This window comes from Phyllostomus hastatus, unplaced genomic scaffold (assembly GCF_019186645.2).
Source record: "Phyllostomus hastatus isolate PE091 unplaced genomic scaffold, TTU_PhHast_1.1 phas_scaffold_129, whole genome shotgun sequence".
Classification (NCBI taxonomy): Eukaryota; Metazoa; Chordata; class Mammalia; order Chiroptera; family Phyllostomidae; genus Phyllostomus; species Phyllostomus hastatus.
Window position 1 is genome coordinate 18,755,640 of NW_025334009.1, and position 26,541 is coordinate 18,782,180.

General features: G+C 40.5%; 1 protein-coding gene across 2 annotated transcripts in view; it reads left to right on the plus strand.

Moving 5' to 3' along the window:
- The window catches only part of NEK10 (NIMA related kinase 10), a 177,003-nt gene that overhangs the window by 60,414 nt on the left and 90,048 nt on the right, over positions 1-26,541 (plus strand). For both annotated transcript variants that reach the window (XM_045857452.1, XM_045857453.1), the window contains 9 exons: positions 2,270-2,347; positions 4,134-4,198; positions 5,957-6,059; positions 6,158-6,286; positions 6,810-6,947; positions 10,120-10,165; positions 12,154-12,275; positions 12,414-12,516; positions 20,159-20,234. In XM_045857452.1, coding sequence (XP_045713408.1) covers positions 2,270-2,347; positions 4,134-4,198; positions 5,957-6,059; positions 6,158-6,286; positions 6,810-6,947; positions 10,120-10,165; positions 12,154-12,275; positions 12,414-12,516; positions 20,159-20,234 — 860 coding nt within the window. The remainder of the gene's footprint in view (positions 1-2,269; positions 2,348-4,133; positions 4,199-5,956; positions 6,060-6,157; positions 6,287-6,809; positions 6,948-10,119; positions 10,166-12,153; positions 12,276-12,413; positions 12,517-20,158; positions 20,235-26,541) is intronic.

The following is a 26,541-nucleotide window of genomic DNA, read 5'->3' on the forward strand; positions in this document are numbered from 1 at the left end:
TTAACTTGTAGATTTCCATTTTATATTCTTGTCCTTCTTCTTTCGGCTTGCTTGGCTTAAAAAGAACTGTCATGTGGTTAACTGATGATTTTGCCCCCTACATTTTGTGTAGACTTTTTCATTTTTTGTTCTTTTCTGTAAAAGCTAGTCTGCTTTGCTTTAATTCTGGGCATATATTATAGGATCCCATGAGTTAAGGAAAGGAGTCACTTTAAGAGTACATCAAGTGTGTACTCTGCAACTGTGTACATTACTGTATATAAATATATATACCTGTACAATCCTTGTATGGGTTTCTGTTATCAAAGTTACTTTATGCTTATTTAATTTTATAGAGAAAGCTTTTGTTTTTGTTCAATGTGAGGTCTGTCTGGCAAAAGTCCAGCCACTGTTAATGTAATGGGAATGGTTTGCACGACATTGATGTAGCCTGGCAGCCAAGGAGAGCGGACTGGAACGTGTGTGTGTGAACAATGATGACTTCACTGTACTAGTCAGTGGGGGCAGCAGACGCAGTTGAGTGAGCATTTATACTGTCTGGCTGCCTCATTCAAAATGACTGAGTGAGTAGAGCAATGGATCTGCATCAAATTTTGCATTAAGCTGGAACATTCCTCTGCAGAAACTATTCAGATGATTCAGAAAGCCACAGCTGTAGGCAGCTGATGACTGGCAGCTTCATCATGACTATGCAGCTGTTCATGCATCACATCTTGTGCAGTGTGTTTTTGTGAAATATCAAATCATCCAGGTGACTCAGCGCCCCTATAGCCTAGATTTGGGGCACTGTGACTTCTGGCTTTTCCCAAAACTAAAATCACCTTTGAAAGGGGAGAGGTTTCAGACTGTCCATGAAGTTCAAGAAATTACAGTGGGGCACCTGATGGCGATTGGGAGAACTGTGTGAGGTCCCAAGGTGCCTACTTTGAAGGGGACTGAGGCGTCATTGTCCTATGTACAATGTTTCTTGTATCTTCTTCAGTAAATGTCTGTTTTTCATAGTACGTAGTTCCATCTGGACAGACCTTGTATATTCAACTTCAACTTCAAAGTACATATAAGGACATGACAGTTGGTTAGGCGTCACGTCACCCAAAATTCGTGTCCCGAGGAGAAGCTCAGTAGATCAGGGGGTAGTTTGTGGAACAACTGACATCTGGGGAAAAACTTAATAAAATAATCTGTGATTCTTAGAATTTGGGGGTTACACTGGTCCTTGTACTGACTACGAGGGAGAAATATCTGGTGACGGAGGCTGTCATGGAAGCAAATGCTGTTAAAATAATTTCTTTTACCATTACTTGCTGGCTGGGCCCCTGAAAAAAAAATGACTCAGTTTCTCTAAGCTTTGGTCTTATCATGTATAACATAGGAAAACTATAGAATAACTCACTGAATAGCTAAAAAGACTAAATGCAGAAAGGCAGAGGAAGATCTTCAGTTATAATAGAAATGTCCACACGTAGGAGAGTTCAGTAAATGATGCCTTTCACAGATAACAGAAAAGTAGCAATAACGTAGTTTTGTTCATTCCTCTAGATTTATATTTGTATTAGCAGAAGTCTAGAAAGATGTTGACTGTGTTTTCATGAAAAACATTTATTTTCTTTTTCTTTTTTAAGAACTATTTATTTATTTATTTTTAGAGAGAGGGGAAGGGAAGGAGAAAGAGAGGGTGAGAAACATCAATATGTGGTTGCCTCTTGTGTGTCACCTAACGGGGACCTGGCCCGCAATCCAGGCATGTGCCCTGACTGGGAATCGAACCAGCGACTCTTTGGTTCATGAGCCTGTGCTGAATCCACTGAGCTACACCAGCCAGGGCCATTTTCTTCTTTAATCTATTATTATTTTTAATTATTTCTATAATAATAAACTTATATGTATTATTTAAAGAAAAAGCTATAAATGGAGTTCTCTTTCATAATTAGATATTTAAAATGCAATGTATAAATGATAAAAAGATATTTGAGTTACTTTTTATCCCCTTCTCTGTTTTTAAAGCATTTCAATCACATTGAATTGATACACGTTATTATTTATATTCTTTAAAGACAACTGAAATTTTAAGATTGTGGTTCTGGTCTTTGGTGTGTAAAAGTGACACTGACATTTTTAGCATTGTCCTGCCACATGTACTTACAGTTCCAAGATTATGCTGACTGTAACATGACATGCATTTTTGAGACTGTTTAGTTGATTCTCTATGCTCGTGTGTCTCTATGGCATTGTCACTGGTCACTGGTAACGTGCCCCTTTATTCTTCCAGGAAAATGGTGTATATACAATAGCAAAATTAATTTTACCGAACAAACAAAAGAATGCAGCAAAAACTAACCTACTACAGGTAATAAAGATGTCTATTCCTTTTCAATATTAAGTTTCCGAAATTGGAAGAAGCTTTGATAATGCAATCTATGGTAGTTAGAATTTTTGGCCTGGTGCCGGTCCCTGCACTGACTGTGAGGGAAGGTACCTGGGGAGGGGAGGCTGGCGTGGGGGCCAGCGCTGTGAAAACAAGGTAAAAGGCCTAACAGTGTTTTCTCTGTGGGAGGGAAGTAGGTGACTTTATTTAGATATTCCTTTGCCTATCAGTAAGTTCTATTTCCAAAATCCATGTATTGCTTGCACATCAGAGAATAATAAGAGGAAAATGATGCATGGACCACAATCACTCACATTGCGCTTTTACAAAGGACAGCCTGTGAAATGGATCTGGATGGCTGAGAAAAGACTTGACAAATGGATGAAGGGGTGGGTGTGGGGCACTGATGGCATCTACTCTGGGGTGGAAGGGCATTCCACACAGAGGGAACCACATGTGCAAAGTGTGGGAGCCTGAGCTTACAGCTGAGTGCTCAGGTGCTCAGTGGGGCTGGGGTGAGTGGTTGGGGGCGGGGGTGCTTTAGGAGGCGAGGCCTCATGGATGAGAAGGGGACACATTATGCAGCGTCCTGTGCACTTTTCTGAGCAGTGGGCATCAGGGGCTGCTTGAAGACATTGGAGTGATAGAGTCTGATTTAAATGAGCCTGTGCAGTAGCTGCAGCTCATCTTTTTCCCCCCAAGTCATTTGGAAAAGCAACTACGAAATGGCCTTTGCCTCCAACCTGATTTCAGAGCTGTTGTCCAGAATGATGGACCAACCCAGCAGAGAATTTTCGTTGGTATCTGTGGGCTGGTAGCCTCAGGTTTTGGAGAGTTACAAATGAAAACACAGGGTGGGACCTGATTTTTTCACAGGTGCATGACACTTGGCTGAGGCACCGATACAGTCAAATCCATCCTGTAGGTGCATTTTGCTGAACAGCAGAGGGTTTTTAAAAGTTCACGTTTCAATGGTTTTCAAGGCCCACATGAGTTCTCCTCTCTCTCTCTCTCACAGTCGCCACTGCTCTCTTGCCAGGCTCCTGTATGTCGTTTTGTCATCCACCTGGCTTCTCTGGGCGATCCTGTGGGTGACCCTTCTTCTATACTCAGATCACTGATTTTATGAGACAGTGCCAGACTCGAATTCAGCAGGCCCCAGCCACCCAGTGGTGGCCTGTTGTGCAGGTACAGAGGCAGGCTGGGAGCTGTCTTTTATTTTCTTAGCATTGCAACGTGCCAGAAATTTACTTCTCTCCAGTAAAGTCTCACAGGCTTCTTTCTGAGTGTTCACAGGAGTTACTGTAGATTGTTCTATTTGGGGAACGCTTAAGACTCTTTCCTCAAGAGACCAATTTGTCAAGTTTGAGTCCAGTGTGCCTGTGGCTATTTTTATATGTCATGGTTCCTAGTGTTTATTTTCTCACAGAAACCATATAAATATTGAGGCATACATAGCAGGCTAGAAACAAAATAAACCCTGAGCTCCTGGAAATCATCTGACGTTTGGTTTTCTCAGCGTAGGAATTTTATTTCTTGTCTCTGTGCTCGTTGTGTACTTTCCAGAAAGGCATTAATGACAAGCGCTGAGTGAAGCAGAGCCAAGGCCCCTAGCGTTTCTACAACGTAAATGCTTTTTTAAAAACAAGCATCGGCAGCCATGCTCACAATGACACCACCTCAGTGTTTACTTCGTGGTGATGCTAACCTGAAATGTTTTGATTTCTGGAGCTGCCTTTGGGGAATGACACATCCTTTTCATTTGCAGTGTTACGCTTTCAGAGCCTTGAGGTTTCTCTTCAGTATGGAAAGGAACAGACCACTCTTCAAAAGGTATGAGCTTAGAGAAGCGTTAACTGACCTGCCGTCCCAAGAGTGGGCTGTGTCCACATGGCTGACTTAGGCGATGCAAAGAGTCAGAGGGGAATGAGTCAGCATGCAGAACACGCGTCCTCAGCTCTCTCGGAATCCGCAGACAGAAGCAAGCTCTCGCTTTGCTGTCTCAGCACCGAAAATGAGCAAAAGGATGAAACAGCAGGAATCGCTATATCATTACAGCTCTTCTTGATTACATGTGACTGCTCTGGTTTTAGTTTCTCTCTCTTTTTTAGACAGTAACATTTTAGAAGTGCTTGTTTTAGCCCATTCACATCTTCCAAAGTTGATCTACTTTATTTTGCTGTGTATAATGCACACTCTTTTGCCCAGATTTTTTAGGGAAAAATAAAGATGTGCAGTAGACATGGGTATAATGATTACATACCATGGTGTAATAGTGGGTATAATAATCCCATGTATAATGACCACAAAAGTTTGGATGCACATTATATACTACAGAATACGGGGTACTTGTATTCATGTACAGAAAGAAAAGGCTTTGTCTGGATGGTTCCCGTAGGGCAGAAGCTCATTGAGAAGGGTAGCAGGCGGATGTCACTGGGTTGGGAGGCCGTGCCTGAGAGCATGGCAGAAAATCACCACCTTGGGAAGCAGACGCTACTTGCCTGCACTTGGTTGGGGTCTGTGAGCTGCTTCGTTGGGCAGGCTAGCCGGAATCACAAGCCCAAGGTCTTACCAGAATTTTATTGACAAGGTAGAACAGCAACAAAACCTTGACTTAATGTAACATCATTTTTCAGAATCATAGAGCATTTATGTTGTTACTTTATTTCTATGTGATGCTTGAATTTAGGGGAAGAAAAGGACATGAAATTAGTTCTTCCTTAAAGTCTTTCACTTCAAGGCCCTAAATCATCCATTTTAAGTGGACTTAAAGATTTTAGTAAGCCCTGAAGCCAGTACCTTGGAAATGATGCAGGAACCTCCATTTTCTCCTTTATCTGTATTATTTTATTTTCATAAAACATTAGACTTGGTTAATATTCACCTGTTAGGGTTAATGTGAGGACTGACTCAAATGGCATTTATTAAAGTGCTCAATACTCAATAAACGCTCAGTAAACATTCCCTAGTAATATGTTTAATACCTATGCCCCCAAATATCTTACAAATAAAGTATTTGTATAATCTGTTTCATATTTATTTATTTTTTAAAAGATTATATTTATTTTCTTTAGAGAGGGGAGGGGAGGGAGAAAGAGAGGGAGAGAAGCATCAATGTGTGGTTGCCTCTCACATGCCCCCTACTAGGGACCTGGCCTGCAACCCAGGCATGTGCCCTGACTGGGAATCGAACCGGCGACCCTTTGGTTAGCAGGCCGGCACTCAGTCCACTGAGCCATACCAGCCAGGGCTCATATTTATTTTTTATTGTAGTAAAGATCACGTACCATGAGATATACCCTCTTAACAAATATTTAATTGTACGACACAGCGCTGTTGACTAGAAGCAGGATGCTGTACGGCAGATCTCTAGAGCTTTGCATTTGTTTTTTCCTTACCTCACAAACTGTAGCTTTAGTTCACTTTTGTGAGATATTCTGGTGAGTATTACTTACCCCGACTCTGTCGATAACTTAAGGAAGTTAATTTTGTCTAATTAATTTGTGAATGAGTTAGATCTAAAATGCAAGGAATGACCAGCAGTTTCCAAATCCTTCATGAAGTATATGTGTGTGTTTTTCCCTGTAGACTTTTCCCCACTGACCTGTTTGAGATCTTCATCGATATAGGACATTATGTGCGTGATATCAGTGCTTATGAAGAATTGGTCTCCAAGTTCAATTTATTAGTGGTGAGTCTTGGGTGTTAAATTTTGGCAGCCCGCTTTGCGGTCAGGTTGGAATTTATCATAGCAACCCATTTTCTTTTTCTTTTTCTTCTTATGGTTAGGAAGATGAACTGAAGCAAATTGCTGAAAATATTGAAAGCATTAATCAGAATAAAGCTCCTTCGAAATATATAGGCAACTATGCAATTTTGGATCATCTCGGAAGTGGAGCTTTCGGCTGTGTTTACAAGGTGACTTTGCTGGGGGAGCACTTCCTGTGTCCCCAAGCACACCAGGCGTCCCACTTGCATACCCACCCCCTGCAGCTGAGAGGATCCCTCTCATGGAAAAGTAGTGGAAAATAGATACACAAATTAGAATGATTGTTTTTTATCACCATATAGCTGCATCAATGTTGTCCTATCTTAACTGTCAGCTCTAGAAATTTATCACTGGCTTGAAGAAAGCCGTCATTTGTCATTAATCTCTCACACAAAAAATAGTCAAAATGGCTTGTCCCACTGCATAATACCTTCTCCACATTCACGCCATTGATTCTGTGTTTGCACAGTAAAAGCCTATTGAATATTGCAGATGGACCCAGGAAATACCAGTTTTATAAAGCTGAGCTTAGTGTAAACACAGATAGAATCTTAAAAGTTCCCTGACTTATTTAAATGACTTGCTTTAATCATGTGATCTTATTCATGTATCTCTTTGTTCCTTTCTCTGCCTCCACTTCATTCCTTCTTCTTCTTTTTTTTTCCTTATTAGGTTAGAAAGCGTAGTGGTCAAAATCTCTTAGCAATGAAAGAGGTCAACTTACATAACCCGGCATTTGGAAAGGATAAAAAAGACCGGGACAGCAGTGTGAAGAATATTGTTTCTGAATTAACGATAATTAAAGAGCAGGTAAATGTTTTTCTTGTTTATGAAGGTGTTTTCCTTAAACAAATGTTATCAAAAGGAAGTAGAGTTTCTCTGCTAACTGTGCCCATGATCATAAGAACTGTTTCTGTGTAAAATCATTGATATTAAGGCAGTGATATTTTAGCCAGCTTGTTTTCCTAATGCTTGGCATTGAACCACAGGAGCACTTTCTGGAGTCTGTGCCAGGGCAAAGGGGTGCAGAACCACAGAGTTTACAGCACGGGGTGACTCTTACATGAGAAATTCTCCTCTTCTTTGTAAACATATCCTTTTCCTGTTGTTATATTGTAGAATATTTGGTTACTAAGTTACATGCATCAGAATATGACTAAGAGTTCCCTGACTTTTGTCAAGTGGAACCAAGCTGTTAACATTCCTCAAATATGGCTTATTAAATCTAAAACGAGGATTTTCCAGATGGGTTATTATTTATTAGCATAGGCAGACTATTCTGTCATAGTATAACAACTTAATTATCATTACGAAGGTTTGTTTGGGGAGAAAAATAAACATGTCAGAGGAGATATGGGGTTTCTTTTTGTGATCCAAGAACATGTTGGTTTCTTTCTCCGCTTTCCTTTCTCGTACATTCGTTACGGACACTGTTCACTTATCACTGCTATGGAGAGCCACCAACCTCACTGCGCTTCGCTCTGCTCTAGCTAAACTGGCACAGCTCCTGTGCTGGGACATAAAGGTCATCGTGGATACGAGTGCACCGGAATTACAGTTTTACTCCAAGTTCTAGATGATAATAACTTCTATCCTCAGTAGCTTATTTTATAGTTAACTTTTATATAGTTAATAGATTAGATTTTTAAAAAATTGAGTTTGCTCAAGCTTAGGATAACCCAACCTCTGGCAGTGTGCTGTTTCATTATAACACAGGCTGGAATGGGGCTTTGCCCTAAGCTGGTCTGGTGTCTTCATTTGAACTGAAATCTGGACGTAATCCTGGCTGGTGAGCTAGGTCTAGAGGGTGTGGTTCTGATCGCATCCCTGCCTTCGTATTGTTTAAAATCTGCTGGCCACTTGCTGGTTGATGAGGGAGAGGCTACTTTGTGGCCCTTTTCCCAGGAACAGAAAGTGTCAGGGTGGGGCCGCACTGGAGGCATCTGCTTTGAGGTAACTTAAAATTGCACAGCTGTGCTCTCACCCCAGAGAAGGAACCCATGGAGAGGACAATGACGTGGAGGCCTGTACAGAGGAGGCAGTGACAGACAGAGGTGACAGAAGTGGGGCTAGGATGGAAGAGTGCATTTGTTAAGATTAAGACTAAGCTGCAGTAGGCTCACAAGGCAGTGGGCCATTTCTCCTTCTTGTAAGAATCCCAAAGCAGATGTTGTTGGTGGGCCAAGTACTCTGCTCCACGCATACTTTCAGGGAGGCCGCTCTTTCTGTGCTATTGCTCTGCTGCCGTCTAAGGCAGGGCCTGCATCTGCATGGTTGGGACTGCCAGGGCCACGTTCACGTCCAAGGTGGGAAGGGGAAGGGCACAAGGGGGCTCAGACGCAGGCGTGCCTGTTTCCCTCCCACCCCAGTGGTGCGGACTGAGTGTCAGGCCTGCTCCTGGCTGTTGGCAAGGCTGAGAGACTCGGCCTCTGACTGGGAAGCTGTGTCCTGCTACACCTCTATTGCCAGGGAGGGGCTGGACACTAGATTTTTGGTAAAAAGCTAACAGATGCCCCTTCAAACAGGCAAACAACAACAACAAAAGGCCAAAAAGAGATGTAAGCCATTTATCGATGAAATGGTGACTATTCTGAGATGAAACAGATTTCAATTTACCTTGAAACTCAAATTATAAATAAAAAAACTATAAAAATTTGCATATTCTTGTAAAAAATGACTTTTTAAAAAAAGATTTTATTTATTTATTTTTAGAGAGGGAAGGGAGGGAGATAGAGAGAGAAACATCAATGTGCGGTTGCTGGGGGTCATGGCCTGCAACCCAGGCATGTACCCTGACTGGGAATCGAACCTACGAACTTTGGTTCGCAGCCCGTGCTCAATCCACTGAGCTGTGCAAGCCAGGGCTGAAAATGACTTTTTTTTTTTTTTTAAAAGTAGAATTTCTGTGACACATCCTGAGATAAACTGTGTCAAAGAGATATTGTACTGGATACTTTAAAAAATTGAGATATATATAATTGACTTATAACATTATATGAGTTTCAGATGTACAACATAATGATTCAATATTTGTATGTATTGTGAAATAATTGCCACAGTAAGTCTAGTTAATATCCATCACCACACATAGTTACCATTTTTGTTTTCCTTGTGACGAGAACTTTGAAATGGACCACGGCTGTAGGGGTTGACTCCTGAGGCCGGGGGTTAGCTGGGGAGTTGCAGCGGAAGGCGGGGTGAGGGGTCAGAGGGTGGAAAGTCACTAAGACGAACTTGGTTAGTATCAAGGTTGAGGAAAGAGAGACTTGATTAGATAGTAAGGATGAGGCTGGGGGTCGGGAGGAACTTGATTGGATAGTGAGAGTTGGGAGAAACCTCGGCTGCCGGCTGCCGAGGATGAGGCCGGTCAGAAAGAGGGCCCAGGGAAACCCGAGGAAAGTCTGGTCAAAAAGGGAGTCCTCGTCAGTTATTAAGATTTAAATGGAGTTAATAACTCTTATTTCTGTTTCACATTAATCATTCTGGGGAGCATAAAAAGACATAAACAGTGTAAGCAGACATAAACAGTGCATGTAAATATCAATATTTAAGTGGCGAAGAGAGGTGAAGAGCAAGAATGAATGTATTTGACGTAGTGGTTGTTCCCTTTTTGTTTTCTGCTCTCTGCAGTCTGCGCGTGGGGGTGGGGCTGGGCGGGCTGGAGGGCTTCTTCTGGCTCCCTCTAGTCCTAAGATGCTCAGTTTTAGTTACATTTGGTGATAAGGCACAATCGGTTTTTAATGCTATTTGATAGGCTATAGAGGAAATTGCTATTTTCAGATTAGTTTTGTAAGTAGCAAATAAAAAGAATCACGGAAAAAAATGTGAATTAGGTGATAACTTAAAATGGTTGGTTTTATAAATAAATACAAAATACACTACTTTTTTCTTGTTGTTTTCAAATATGAAGTCCAACTACGTTATTCGTAAAAACAGTTTACATTTTGAAGGCATGTAACGTTTGTTTCCTATTTTCTCGTAGCTTTACCATCCCAATGTTGTGCGCTATCACAAAACTTTTCTGGAGAGTGAGTATGAGTTTCATATCTTTAATTAGGTCAATGTATCTTTGTGACTCATTTGTATATTTGAATGTCAAAAAATAAGCTTAGCCATCTGTTTTCTTTACCTTTTTTGCTGTTTCTGTGGCAGGTGACCATCTAGTGCATGGCTTTCCCGATCGGTTGAACAGCGAGATAATGTGCTAAAGATGTGTATAAAATACCTAGACTCCACGGGAGGGACACCGGGTGAACAAACCAGAATAGTAGTTATGGCTGTTTTCATACACATAAAAATCACTTAGAATCAGGAGAGAAGAAAACTTAAGGATAGTGATTTTTTAGGAAAAAAATCAAAAGTTGTTTTTGTTCAATTGGATGACTTTTTTCGCCTCCAAAATAAATTGTGCGTGGGCTAGGTCTTCGATTTCTTTTGCCTGAAGTTCCAGTAACTGCCACAAGGTGGCGATGGAGCCCTGACTGATTCTGCAGGCTAGCAGGCTTTGCAAGGGTGATGGAATGCTGAATCCAAACGTTGAGATAAAGCCAAAACAGTCAATTGTTTAAAACAGTATGGGACTTCTGACTGAAGTAATGTAAGTATTGACAAATCTTAATGACGTACGTCACATATGAACTTTCAAAGTAAACCTCGTTTTGAAGGAAGATTTAAGAAATAGAAGGCAAAGTTGGGGTTTCCTCGCGGCCCCTCTGTAGTTACTCCTGTGAAGCCAGCCGGTGTACTCGGAGGCGCTGTGATGTTACCCAGCCGCTTTCCCCTGACAACTCAGGGGAGCTCAGCGCTGCAAGTCTCCTGTAAATCATGCGCCCTTGGGTTCTTGATCTTAGAATACTTATCTATAATTTACTGCGTATCCTATAATAAAGAGACCTATGTCGGCTTCTACCTTGTGCTGAAGTGGCACAACTTGTCATAGTTAAAAATTAAAGCCAAAAAAAAGTTTTTTTATATCCTAGTTTCTTCCAAAAAAAATGAAAGTAGCTTAAAAATACATAAAATGTGAGAAAAGTAAAAATAAAGCCTAGAGGTGTAAGGGTAGTACATATAAAAATATATCTTGGGATTATGAAAAATTGGAAACAATATAGATGATTGTCTTTGGGAGAATGATTACATAAATTGTGATCCATGTGTGTTGTGGAATATTACGTAACCAGCAGAAAGAACAGCTTGTGAGGATGTTGAGGGAAAAAACTGTAAGGTGCAGAACCACGTATAGTGATTTGACTTTGTAAATGTTGTGTACATACCCATTTTACATACATCCAAAACACCAGAACAGATACATATTACATACCATTGTTAGTAGTCTCATCTTGGTTTGGAAGAAGGAAGTAGAATTTGCTTCTTTGTTTCTTAGCATCCAAAGCAAAGAGACGAACACAATTAGCTGTGAGGGTTCTAGTGTTCCTCGGATGAAACCAGGAGAAGCCCAGCTTTCTCTGCTGCAGAGGGGCAGTACAGAAATGTCTATCCCGGGCGGTGTTTCAGCTCTGCCATTCATTGTGTGATTCCACTGCAAAAATCTGAAAAGTAAATCTAAGAAACTACAAAACAGTGCATTTTAAAAGGCAGTTTTCTGAATGGCTGACTTGATAAGGGTTGTTATTAGGCAATTGAGAGGAAAGGTGGGTTTACATGTTCTTCAGAAAATCCCCCATGACTTGGGGTCATTGGCTTGTTCTCTCTGGCACCTTCAACCATTCCACATCACAGCCTACATGGAAAGTGATATTTGCTGGTGTAAACTTGTGTTAGGAGACGACCTGTCGCTGGGAGAGATTGTTGCTGGGCTCCAGTGGCCCCACGGCCCCCTACCCCACCCCCACACCCTTCATGGCTGAGTGGATCCTATCCTAACATGCGTCTGTAACTGGTGCTGTGCCCTGCACACCCAGCGGGAAGCTCATATTCTCATCCTAAGTGTTTGCGAAATATCTTTATTGAGCTTACATTTTTATGACCTTTTTGTTTTTGTTTTTGTTCTACATAGATGATAGGTTGTACATAGTTATGGAGCTTATAGAAGGGGCCCCTCTTGGAGAGCATTTCAGTTCTTTGAAGGAGAAACAACTTCATTTTACTGAAGAAAGACTATGGAAAATATTTATCCAGGTACACTTTTATTTTCACTGAGATTTTCTATAAAACGGTGAAGATCCAAGCGGATTCCTTGGAGGCATGCGTAGTAGCCATCAGTGGTTGTGCGTATGTTGGGAGAAATAAAATTTGTTTCTTCTTTGCTGTTCGCAGCTGTGCTTAGCCCTTCGGTACTTACACAAGGAGAAGAGGATCGTCCACAGAGACCTGACGCCGAACAACATCATGTTGGGGGATAAGGACAAAGTGACAGTTAGTGAGTATGACAGTCTTACAGCTTTTGAGAACTTCTGAGTATTATTTCAGAGCAGAGCTGTCCCATAGAACTTAACTGCACTGATGAGAGTGTCCTCTCTCTGTACTGTCCATGGTGGTAGCCACCAGCCATCTGTGACTCTTGGACACTTGAATGTGGCTGAGGCGACTGAGGATGTGCATCTTACATTCTGTTACACTGTAGTTACATCGACATCTCTATGTGACTAGTAGCTACTACTGAGTTGGATGTTGCCCATGTGAGAGAATCAAGCACCCTTAGGAGGCTTGAGAATGTAATTCCTAAACCAATGGTCTCTTGGTATTTCCTTTCTGTAGAACATTACATCATCAACAAGAGCTTTTATGACCACCATGTGAGCGTATAATTTTAAGCAATTTTAACACAGTCTGTACCATATGGGTGACCAAAGTATTTATCAAGGGCTGTGAAAAACCCAGCCACTTGCATTTCAACGTTGCTGTGTTTCATGAACACTTGCGTTACTCTCATGAACTATTGATTGTTCCCCAACCAGAAGTCAGGAGCCGTCGCTACATCAGTGGCTCCAAATGCTTTTGATCATGACATTTCATCAGGAAATTTTTTTGATAATGCACTGCCATGATATGTATACTGATTAGTAAATTCTATACATACATCACTGTACAATTATTCTGTAGTGCATGGAAATAAAACGTAAAGGGGTACATTAAAAAATCAAGGTAAAGATTTTCATATTTTTTCCTGCCCCCGGTGGATTGTTGTAGCATCCAGTTGGGGAGGCCATTGCCCTAACCATCACAGGTGTGAGAGATAGATAGCAGCACAGGTGTGAGAGAGCGATGGCAGCACAGGTGTGAGAGAGATGGCAGCACAGGTGTGAGAGAGAGATGGCAGCACAGGTGTGAGAGAGAGAGATGGCAGCACAGGTGTGAGAGAGAGATGGCAGCACGTGGAAGGCGGATCTCCCAGTGTTAGAGGACTCTGCTTCCTCGTGAGGGCAAGCCTAAAAGTGCACACTCACCAGAACCACGTCTTCAACAACAACCGTTAGACTTATTGTCTGGGGTTTGGAGAGTGGAAACCTGGTATTAATTTAGAAAAGGAAAAGCAAGCTGAAACAGACACTCCAGCGATAACCTTCAAGGCGCAATTACTTGGAAATATTTTAAGCACGTGCTTTGTGAGGTATAAAATGAGACCAAATCATCATGCATCTGCATCTTGGACATACATTTATTTAATAATTTGAAACTAATTATAACTTTGTTTACCATAAGCTTTTTGTCTTTTTATAAAATAGACATGTGTTTCCTTAAGAATTTTTACTGTTTATATACATGTAGGTATTTCAATTTATAAATTAATACGGATTACTATAAATTGCACATTTAAATTTCATGGGAAATAATATATGTACTCGTATATATATGTATGCACACACACATATATGTACTATTAAATTACTATTAAAAGATTTGTTCTCTGTGGTATGTGATATGTATTCAAGAAAAAAATCTGTTTAATCCTTCTTAGGTGGCTATTCTAGCCGTATTTCTGTAGTGACAGCTAACCCTGCATTTTATTTTCTTACTAAGATGGCCTGCCATCATTTTCCCGGGTTACATTTAAATGCACTGAGATTAATTTATTATTGCAGTAGCCTGATTTCTTTTTTTTTCTCAACTTAGTTTTAATTCATTTTTATATTTATTTTCTTTTATCAGGACTACACACCAAAGTAGATTACAAAATAAGACAGTGATAAAAGGCTTATAAAGAAAAGCTTTCCCCTATGCAATTCCTAGTTCTTATTCCCTAAAACCACTTTTTTTTTTAGCTTTTTTCCCTGGTACTTGACTTCTCATTGTGACAGTTGAAGATTTAGTTTTCCTGTTTCCTTTTCTTTCCCACCTACCATCCTGCCAATATATTTATAGCACAGTTTGGGTTTAAGTAAATATTCTGTGTTCTCATCATTACTGCTATATAATAATCATTCCATGTTGATTACCTTTCCATTCTCATAGACCTTTTTGTTTTTGTTAGTTAACAATCGCCTTTTTTTTATTTTCCTAGTTTTTTAAAAATGTAGCTATTAATTCTTCTTGCCAAATATTCCAAAAGCGTTATGAAAGCCCTCTCTGTACTATTTATACATGGTCAAATGTGACAGTTATTCTCAATTTTGTTTTCTGGGACAACCAGTTTCCGTCGCTACTTGCTGCCGTGTGGACCGGATTTGCATTTAGTCTGCTACGCAGCCGCTGTCCTGGAAGTTTCAGTTGCTCTTCTCTGATTGGCATCTCTGCTTCTTGTATCCTATGCCTTTTGCTTCTTTAACTGCTCTGTTTTGCTGAAATGTATCTTCTAGTACTTGCCTAAGAAAGTGTCCTTTGGAAGTTCTAATTTTTGGATGCTTCTGTGTCACAATATATTTTCATGAGACCTTCACACTTTATTGGTAGTTTGGCTGGGTGTAGTATTCTCAGAGGAAACTCATTATCCTTCCAATTTTTCAGGTGTTACGTTAATCCAATTTTGCCGTTGGGAAATCTCTTCTGACTCCCATTGCTTGATACAGGAGCTGTTTTATTTTTGGGGGAAACTTTCAGGATGTTTACTTTATCCCCTGCTTTGGATGGATCTTTTTTCATTCAGTTCTGTGGAATGTGTCTTTTCATTCAACGTGTCTAGGTGGCTTTTCAATCTGGAGACTTAAAACCTCAGTTCTGGGAAATCTTCCTGCGTGGTTTCTTCACTACGTTTCTCTCCTCCGCTTTCCTGTTTCCTTTTCTAGAAGTCCTTTTAGTCTTAGATCTTTATACTGAATCGGCTGTTAATTCCTAAAATAAGTCTCACTTTTTAGCTCGCTTTATCTTCGTTCTACTTTAGAGTTATTTCTAAAACTTTGTTTTTTAGTGTTTCTATTGAATATTTAGTTTTGATTATCATTTTAATCCCTCCAACTTTTATCTATTTTTTATTTCATGTTCATGAAACCCTGCATTTATTCAAGATAATAGAGACTTTTTTTTAGCAACCTGCATTGTCTCTACATTTTCTAGGCCTATCTTTTCTCTCTCTCTTTTTTTCCTGTTTAGTTTGATCTATGTTTCCTGCTGGAGAATTTCTTCAGATGTCTGTTGATCTGGGGCTGGCCTTAATACGTAGAAGAAAGACACTAAATAAAGGCTGTTGGGAGCTCTGTGAGCCCCAGTTAAGGCTGTCATGGGGTGGGCTACCTTAGGTCATGAAGCAGCTTTTCCTCTGAAGAGCCCCAATGTCATTAAACTGTTCCTGAGAGTGCACCTCTAAGATCTTGCCTGAGGCATGGTCCCTCTGCCTGCTGTCATTTTGGGAGTGACATGGACGAAGGGGGTGCAGAGAGCCATGTTGAGCTGATTTTCACCCACTTCCTGTGAGTTCAGCCCCGTTCCGTTTGGTCTGCGCTCACTCCGTTTCTTTGGGAAATAAACCTGTGTTTCTGCCAGGGACGGGAGAACTCAGTGTGTGGGTACCCTGTGTGGGTGTGGGGCGGGGCTTGGGGGCTGTATGGAAACTCCACGTTTTGAGGTTTTTACTTCCCTTCTCCCTTGGGTGGTACCCTGGGCCCCCTTTGCCCTCACTCACATGGGTCAAGGACTCCTGCTCTGAACCGCCCTCCGTCTACTTCCCAGCTTCCCAACACTTACTGGGATGCTTCATCTCCTGTTGTCTTCAGGCCCATTCCCGTTGTCCTGGGGGGCGAGTAACTTTTCAGTCAGTTTCTTTCCCTTTGTTATAGTGGAGTGTTTGCAGAAATAGTGGAGATAAACACAGAGAGTCAATCCACCTCTTACCCCAGGACAGGCAAGCTAGTTCCATTATTGTCTACACGTTAGACTTAGTACAATATGTCACTTTCAAGTTTGCTAATTTTAATAAAAATATACACTTTTGTTTACACTTGTAAAGGACTCCCTAGAAAAAGTTACTTTTTTAACAAGAACAAGCAAATGTTTATTTTGTTTTTCTCTGTCCTGACCTTTATTGTCATTCTGCCCAATCTTATTCATTAGACTTAGACTTAGGAGTTATTCATTAAGAAATTTGTTATACATTTTAAGACATTTAGTTTACTTAAGTGAGGCAGTATTTTTCTAGTTTCAAATAAAGAAGCAGTGATAAATCTCAGAATAGAGTCTCTCTACAGCAGTTGCATGGACAGGGTGTTGATGGGCTACTATTATTTTAAATAAGTATAAAATAATTTTCTTTTACTAAAAGGCAATTCACAGTGATTTGTCATCACTATTTAAAAATATTTTAAATAAAAATAGTGATGAAATATGTTTTTTGGTGCCTATCACTACTGATACAAATGTGGATATTAGAGACTCCTATTTTTAAGAGGAGTTACAGTTAAATTAAAATCTTACAACATAAATTTAAGATCCAATGTGTAAGAGTTCCATATCTGGGGAGATTTAAATAGAGCTGCAATTCATAGGGCCTAAGAAAGTAGTTTGTGGAGTGGTTGTGTGCACGTGTGTGTAAGCAAGTTACCACTAAGGGGCGGCCTTGTCATATTCTATTTTTCTCTTTTCTGTGCTAGAAGGTTTATTTACTCCCAGAGAAGAAGCACAGAATTGCCAAATGATGTTTCAGATGCATGAGACAAAATATATTGAAAATGGGAGCAGAAAAAAAGCTTTAGAAAAACTAAAATTTCCTTTCTTTTCTTCTTTCTCACTGTGGGTGAATTAGGCGTCTTAAGATTAAGGTTGGTTGGCAGTTATTTATAGTAAGCATGTTGGCTGGGTCTCGCCTTCACGAGACAGCAGAGTACTAACACACATAGGTGTACATAGTTTTACAAATGTCACCTCACTTTAATGTCTCAATATATTTCCACTTAGAAGGCGGTATCTTTTAAGTCATCTCTGAGTCAGTTGTGCCATGAAACATGTCCGGGTCTTGTCGCTGTGTTTATCTGCAGCGTTGGAGGGGATGCAAGGGGACAGACCCTGACGCCGTGGTGCGTTGGGCTGAACAGAGGCACTGTTGGCCCCAAACGCTGCCTTCTTCCGAGTAAGACCCACACCGTGCGGCCCCCTCGGAGAGTGACTCTGACGGAGGGAATCTGCTGGACGGAACTTGCCTCCTGGGCCAGCGTTTCACATGCCTTGGCTTTTACGTAAACCTTGCATGCCCCCTCCCCTCCCCTCCCTTGCTGCTCCCCTAAAAAACAGAAAGAAAAAGGAAAAAGTCATTCCATTGTAGGTAGTGGATTTTAGACATGGGCTTTAGTGCATGTTTGAGAGGTCACATGTTCATCCCGCAGCAAAACTGGCTGTGCATGTTTCTCGATGTTTCTCAAGTGATATTTGGCTGTTGCTACCAGTAATGATAACAAGGGCATGCCTGATTCAGTGGAACATGCATCAAGGGTTCGAATGCTCATGAGATGCCATCGTTGGCCAGGTGTGTGGCAGTGGATACAAGATGAAAGCCACGGCCTCGTCCCCTGAGCGCGCAGTCTTACGGGGGAGACTTTCAGTTCTTCACTCAGCCACTACTTTCTGAGCGGCCGCATCCTGCAGTGACAGACAAGCGTGGCAGACGTGGTCACTGCCTTCATGGAACTTACACTCGTTTGTGACGATTAAATAATGATGTATAGCAGTTGGTTGATACTATGCTGTACGACATTTACATATGTTAACTTATTCAAATTTTACTACACTACTTGTTCAAATTTTATACTCCACTAGTAGTAATCTTTATTTTATGGATCAATTACTGTAAAAGGAAATTAAATAACTTGCCCAGGACTACACTGGTAGCATATGGTGGAGTGAGGATTTCATGGGAGGCTGTTTAGTTCCAGAGTCCTTGCGTTAACTAGGATAGTACCTGTCTTTTGGGGTCGCTGTGAGTATTAGGCAATTCATGGAAGCATCTACATTTGTGATAGTTCAAGGTTACTGTTTAGTAAATGAGTATGGTTATTAGTAATGGTAATTATTTTGAAGTTCAACTACTTTGGAATATTGCAACTTAAAAGACATTTAAGTATGGATAACTAGTCAAGTACTTTAGTGCAGTGAAATTTGCTAAACATTTGGTGCACTTTACAAAGTGATATTGGGAACATCAAACCTTATTAGGCACAACAACTTGAATTCTTATTCTGGTTCAGTGCTGTGTTTTTGTGCAATCCTGATAAGTAAATCTCTTGTACTGTTGGCAAGTCTGTATGAGGAGGATATGAAGAATACGAAGGTCTGTCCACAAAAAGTCCAGCCATTGTTACTACAACAAGAACAGTTTGCACGACATTGATGTAGTCTGTCATCCAAGGAGAGTGGACTGGAATGCGCATGTGTGAACAAGGATGACTTCACTGTACTAGTCGGTGGGGGTGGTAGATGCCGTTGAGTGAGCATGTGTACTGTGTGGCTGTCACACTCAAAATGACTGAACAAGTAGAGCAATGACTCTGTGTCAGATTTTGTGTTTAACTTGAACATTCTTCCATGGAAACTACTCAGATGATTCTGAAGGCCACAGCTATGGGCAACTGGTGATTGGCAGTTTCATCAGGACAACATGCCCACTCATGCATCACATCTTGTGCAGAGCTTTTTGGTGAAACATCAAATCACCCAGGTGACTCAGCCCCCCTATAGCCAAGATTTGGTGCCCTGTGACTTCTGGCTTTTCCCAAAACTAAAATCACCTTTGAAAGGGAAGAGATTTCAGCCTGTCCATAAGATTCAGGAAAATATGATGGGGCAACTGATGGCAGCTGGGAGAACTGTGTGAGGTTCCAAGGTGCCTATTTTGAAGGGGACTGAGGTGTTATTGTCCTGTGTACAATGTTTCTTGTATCTTCCTCAATAAATGTCTCTATTTTTCATACTACATGGCTGGATACCTTCTGGACAGACCTTGTATGTTTCTACCATGTTGATCTAAGTGGTTGAGTGTTTTAGAAAAAGAGAAGAATCTATAGGTGTTTTGAAAAGTATAGCTGGTACTAATATTAAAAATAACTATTTAGTGTTCTAGTTTAAAAATCCAAATTACTTGTTGATGTATAAATATTTTGAGATGATTCTGAACATTGTATTTATTGTGATTTAATACCAATAGATGCCATTTAATTATAGGTTTTAGATATTCATGGTGGTTATTCAGGCTTATCTTATGTTTAATTTTAACTTTTTTTTGCCAGGTGAGGGTCTGACCACCATATGCCAAAAATGGTAGATTCATTCTATTAATTTATAAAAAATAATACAATTGTATTATTTTTATAAAATAATAAAAATTATAAAAATAATTTTAAAAATGAAATCACAAGTTCAGTTACTACTTTTTCCTAAGTTTTAGTTAGCAAGACTTACTTTACTTTTTAAAAATGATAAACCTCATGGCAAAATACAAAGCATAATGGAGTATTATAGGTATGCCATGCGTTAAGGCTGGCAGTGGTGTGGAAGACTGGTACGTAGGGCATTCTAATAGAAAGTTTAAAAAATAAAAGCTTCCTGTTGTGAACTGTAATAACTATTGTGCATAACCTCAAAACCTAAGGAGCGATGCCGATTCTTGGAAAAAATGCTGACTTTGTTTTATCTGTGAATTGTAGCTGACTTCGGCCTGGCGAAGCAGAAACAAGAGAGCAGCAAGCTGACGTCTGTTGTTGGGACAATCCTGTACTCCTGGTAAGGGCGAGTGTTCTCTGGCTTCCCAGTGTCATTCCTCACTCGTCTGCGCCTTGTCTTCCTTTCTTGGCTCGCAAAGGAAAGACGACTTTACGAAAGGAATCTTGTTTAGTAAGTTTTCCCCAGTGACCCAACTAATACACATGTATAAAATTAAACATCGTTATGTGTGTTTAAAACAATCACCACCACAAATCATCATTCCTCTAAGGTAACTCTGCCCCTTACGGGGACTACTTTTATTAGGTAGAAATTGAAACCATCCTGGGCACACAACAGCTGTTCAAGGGTCGTCGGATGCACAGATGAACTCATAGACTTGTTAGCCAGCATGACCTTGGACCATTTGATGGCACCTATGGTATACATGATTTTCTTTTTCTGCCTAAAACATTCACGGGCAGGGGAACAGTTCTTTCTGTCTTAGTATGTATCCCAGCATCTGGCAAATAATAGGTGTTTAATAAATTTTATTGTGTGAATCAATAGATGATGACATACATACTTAAACATATATTTTTAAGGTTGGCTGTTTCTTTGGTAAATGAGTGTTTATATTTTGATGAAGTGAGACACTTGTAGATTTTTTAGTGTGCTTTGAGGATTTATTTGCAACCCATTAATTATTTTGAAGTGAGAATCTTCTTTTGCTGATCACATAGCATTTGTCTGAATCTGTTGAAATTAGAAAACGGGTGTGGTGGTCAGTAGACATAGCAGATTTCAAGGAAATATTATGCAGTATCACTCATCAGGTCGAGCAATCAAGACACTTCTATCTTCTTTCTAAATCTTGTCTGTTGTCGTGCGACTGAGTGCTGGTGGTAGAGCTCAGAACAGACCCGCTCAGGGGAGGATCAACATTATCTGTAAATAGCAGCATCATTTCAAAAACTCCTTTCATACGAACATGTTCAGAATTGTGTTTTTGGAGGGTAAATTTTTACTCATTTTACTAGAAATTCCTTATATCTTAGTTTTTGAAAGTAGCTTAGTGAGAAGATGCAGAGGTTGGTGGCCAGGCTAATGTGGTAGTTTGGAAACTCAAAGTTTGTCTATTAATAACAAGGCTGACCCACCCATTACTTCTGCTGGATGCATGTGTTTTTGTTTCTCTTTACATTTTTTTTCCAGAAATAATGAAAGTTTGGTCACAAAAGTGTTAAGCAATCATATATTGCTGAACAGATTTGGTTGTCAACCAAAGTTACAGAACAAATAAAATACAAACCCAAACTTTACTTGGTCATACTTGGAATAAAAGTAGATTTATTCCAAGTTTTAGAATTTTAGAATTGCCCATATAATAACTTCATGTGTATGCGTTGGGGTGGGGAGGGAATCTATAGAATTCATAGGAAGAAATTTAAAATGTGACAAGTATTTTGCTTTATTATCCCAAAGATGGATTTATACTTTTCTTTATTTTTTAAATTACCCTATTTTCAGAATATAAGACGCACACCCCTCACCCCCACCCCCCTGTCAAATTTGGGAGGAATGATTGTAGTTAATGCTGCTGTTGAGTTCTGTTCACATTTACATTGGTGAAATATTATGTTATCTATGTTATTAAATATTTTACCACATTTTTTGCTTCAAAATTTTTCTCCCAATTTTCCTCCTCTAAAACCTAGGTGCATCTTATGGTACAAAAAAATATGGTAACTAAGCAGGAAAGGTGAACCTATTAATATCATTAATCTATTACTTCATTTAAGGTGTATCACAATTATTTTGATAACATGTACAATATATGTTATTACCATTCATCTTGGTAGCAAACTTTTCGTTCTTCTAAATTGCTTTAAAAATTATTTTTACTCCCTTCTCTTACCTCCCCTGTCCTCCAGTTGTTAGAAATTTCTCTTGTACGATGGGTTTCACCATGAACTTAGGCTCACAAGCCATCTGTCACCCTTGTTTTTGGTGTCTTCAGCTGAGCATGGAGTTAAAAGAACTTGAGTTCTTTTAACAGTATATTCTACTACTTTCTTACTTAGAGATACTCCAAAAGACATGGACATGAGTGAACTCAAGTTTGCCTAAAGGTGGTCCCGGGAGACACTGGTAGGGGCGTGGGGAAGTGAGACAGAGAAAGGAAAGTACCCTGTACAGGGACCACTGGTAACCAGGTTCACAGATTACTGTCTGGGATGCAGTATAGATGTTCCAGAGCGTCCTATGTGCTCAGTGAAAGGCTGGAATATTTTATTTTCCAGTCACAAGTGGGAATACCTGTCATTGGCTAAGGGGTTGCACTTCTGGCCTGCCTGGGGTGGGAAGTCATGGGACACAGCGCACAGAACGATGCCCAGGACTTGCCCTGGAAATGTTGTTCAGATGGGACCCAGCCAGGGTCCTGACTCTGTCAGCTATTATAATCTGTCAAGTTCTATTTGTTCCAAATTTAAGCTGTTTCCTAATAAATCATTTGACATGTCCTGTTCTTTTTGAATTTTCCATGAGTTTGTGAATTGGACAAAAATGAAACAGATATCTTGCCTAGTCCCTGCTATGAGTCTTATACTTTTCATGCCTTTTCTTGAATTTCCCCTTTAGCTACCCTCAGGGTATTTCCGTCCAGATTCTGTAATCTTCGAGTGGTTCCCCTGAGCTTCTCTGAGCCTGTTAATGTACAGTCGAGGTGCATGTCCCTGCCCTCCAGGGTCTCCAGAGTTTCCCTGCTGTTCCCCTGCGATTTCGCCCTTTTCTTTTGCCTTTGCTTCCTCAGATATTAACTTATTCAATGGAAGGAAGTTCTCTTTATCAACTCTTGTAGGAAGGCCTCCGATCATTCTTTATTCTGTCATGACCTCTAGGTAAATGGTATGCGGGCACCGTGCCAGAACCGGAGGTCAGGAGAACCTCCTCTTCTTCATCTGCTTGGATTCATTTTTACATGGCTTTTTGCTCTTCTTCTCATGGAAAATAATTTCCAAATATGGCCTGTGCTTTCATTTTATGTCTCTGCGTCCTATTCTAACTCTAGAGTCCAACACTGCAAACTACCTCCAACTCCATTTGCAGGACAGATATTAGAGTTTGAAGTCCTGATAAATATTTTAGACTAGTTCTTCATGGAATGTACATTTGGGATTTCTGGGTAATAAGCAAACATGATCTAATAAACATGGAAAACTTTGACTAATCCTGGAACAGAGATTCTTTGTGGCTTTATTGCTTAGTCTAATCCCATTCATGTTGTGACATTAGATAATTAAGAGAAAAGCTGGTGACGTTTTCAGTGGATGGATCAAAATAACCCTGGAGGTAAACCCGGACAAGTGGAGGCAAAGTGAAGCATGCCCAACATTAACTGCACCTCATAAATTCTCCAGAAAGGCATAATACGTACTCAGAACTCTGGAACTTAAATGGCCTGAGATACTTCAGTAGCTTCCAGTTGGTGATTCTGTAAATACCAACTCCTCCCTGAGGAGGCTACAAGCAGACAGCCCTGCATGCTCTCACCTTTGCCGAGTCATCCAGTTCTGCCTTGACCCAGACTTCACTCTGGCCCTTCCCAGCCTGCCACCGGCATTCCCTCTGCCCACATGGCTTTGCACATGCTGCGCCCTTTGCCTGGAATACTCTCTTTTCCACTTGTCATCTGCTTAACTCTTTCCATTCTTTACTTCTCAGCTGGAATGTAGCCTCCCAGGGAGAACGCCTCCCCCCGAGAGCCCCTCCCCCAACAGGGCATATTTCCCCTCGTCTATACACCTTAGGCACTTTTCCTTCACAAAGCTGAAATTTTTATTTATTTTGTGATAGGCCATGAAGATTTCCTTCATCTCTATCCCCAGCACTGAGCCCAGAATCTGGTATTTTATAGGCTCATAAAAAATGTTTACTATATAAGTGATCCAGTACTTGCATGTTATGAACAGTCCCTAAAATAATGTACTATAAAGAAGATTGCCCCTTTACACTCTAACAGATTTTTTATCCCCTATCAAATGTCCCCTTCTGCTGTTCCTTCAGATCTCCAACATGCTCCAACCTGGGTGTTTGTCCTCCCGACAGCCACAGAGTTTGCTTCCTCCCTTCCCTCTGGTCTCTGCCACGGAAATGTCGCTCCCACAGAGCTTTCTTTTCCCGAACCCCTGCCCAGGTAGCAACCTCCCTCAGACCCCGTCCCTTGGTCTTGCTTTAGTGTTTCATAGCACTGGCCTCTGTCTCACACTGTGTCGTATTTTGATTGGTCTAACCTGTGTCTCTTCCACCACAACACAGACTCCACGACAGTGGGGCCGTGGTCTGCTCTGTTCACTGTTGTTTCCCCACGGCCTAGAGCCGCAGATGGGCAGAATCCTATTCAATACTTGGAACTGTCAAGTGAAGTCATTTCGTTTTGTTGTTGGGGTTGTTGTATCTGAAAATGTCTTTTTAAAAAATCTTTTTTTAAAGATTTTATGTATTTATTTTTAGAGAGGGAAGGGAGGGAGAAAGAGAGAGAGAGAAACATCAATGTGCAGTTGCTGGGGGCTGTGGCCTGCAACCCAGGCATGTGCCCTGACTGGGAATCGAACCTGCGACACTTTGGTTCACAGCCCGCACTCAATCCACTGAGCTACGCCAGCCAGGGCTTAAAAAATCCTTATTGAGGAGTAATTGGGAAAATTGACACATGTAACTGTATATGTTTCTAGCATACAATATGATAATTTGATAGATACAGACTTTGTGGGGTGATGACCGAGATCAGGATAATTAACACATTGATTGCCTCTCCTCGTTGACTCTTTGTTGTTGTGCGAATGCTTAAGATCTGTTCTCAGCAAGTCTTCAGTGTACAATACAATACCATATTGTTAGCTCTAGTCTCCGTGTTGTACATTAGATCCCGAGAACTCGTCCTTATAATTGAAAATTTGTACCCTTTGACCTTCATCATGCCCTGTCCCCTTCTCAGCCCCTGACAACCACCGTTCTACCATTGGTTTCTGTGAAAGCAGATTTATATTGGGTGGTGGAGGTCTTTCTCTGGCTTATCCCACTTGCATTAATGCTCTGCAGGTTTATCCATGTTGTTGCAAATTTGTTTGTGGCTGAATTTCAGCCACAAACAAATTTAAAAATCCTGCCATATGTGTATATATATCTAAATATATATGTGTGTGTATATATATAGTGTATATAGTGTATACATATATATGTAGATATATACACACACATATATACATATATAATATTCTGTATTTTAACATGATTAAAATCCATGTGCATCATTATTGGGTTTTAAAGAACTAGCACATCTTTGAACTTTTCTGATATTTGCCTCAGAGAAGTCTACAATAAATGCTTTCAGTTTGAAACAGTCAGAACCTTGGTACCAGGATCTGTTTTATTTTTTTCCCATTTATTTACTTCTATCTTTCATAGTTCCTGCCACACTGAGCAATGGAATCAAGTAGGATATTGTCATTTAAAAAAAATAAAATATGGAGTGAGTATAAATTATTGAGACAACTGTTCTTCTGTGACTAATAAATTGGCCCTGAGGGGAATTGCTAAAGAGGAATTAAAAAAAATAAGATTATAATTGGGAAAAGAAGGTGATATCGACAGGCAGGGTGGTGGTTCTTGAGAGCACAAGTCCTGGAATCAGAGTGCTTGGGTTTAAGTCCTGGGTCTGCTGCTGAGATTTGTAAATTATTGACCTTCTCTGTGCCTCGGTTTCCTCATCTGTAATCTAAGGGTATTAATAGTGCCCACCTTCTAGGATGGTTGTGAGACTAAATGAGCGTGCAGGTCAAGTGCTTGAAATAGCCTGGCATATGGTAAGCACTCACTGGATAATAGTGCTTGTTTGCTGTTAGTCTAACATTTGAAAGGATGGTGCTCATTTGATTGTATAGTGTCTATGAATCACATTCATTTTTGAAAAGAGTCACAATACAGAAGAGTTACTTATGCTCTGTTTATTTATAGCTCCTTCTCCCTCCCTGTGTCTATATTTGTTCCCTGGATGGCAGCTTTGGTTGCTAGTAGGAACTAGGATTTTTCTAGCAGTGGGCTCAGGCAGTTGAGGAGTATAAATCAGAAGGAATATGAATTTAGCATGCAAAGACAGGCAACCTAGAGGAACAGAACTTTCGAGAGTGGTGCCTTGCACAGGTGGGAAGCAAGGGTGCATTTGTCTGTAATTGCTTTTATGATGACTTTTCTGTGGCCCACCAGAATAAGGTTTACCTGGATAATCTTACCCCTCCCTGCCCCCATACCCCTCCCAAGGCTCTATAAATACACACACAGGAGAATTGTTTTATTACATTATTTTATCTGATTAGGTGAGGTAGGT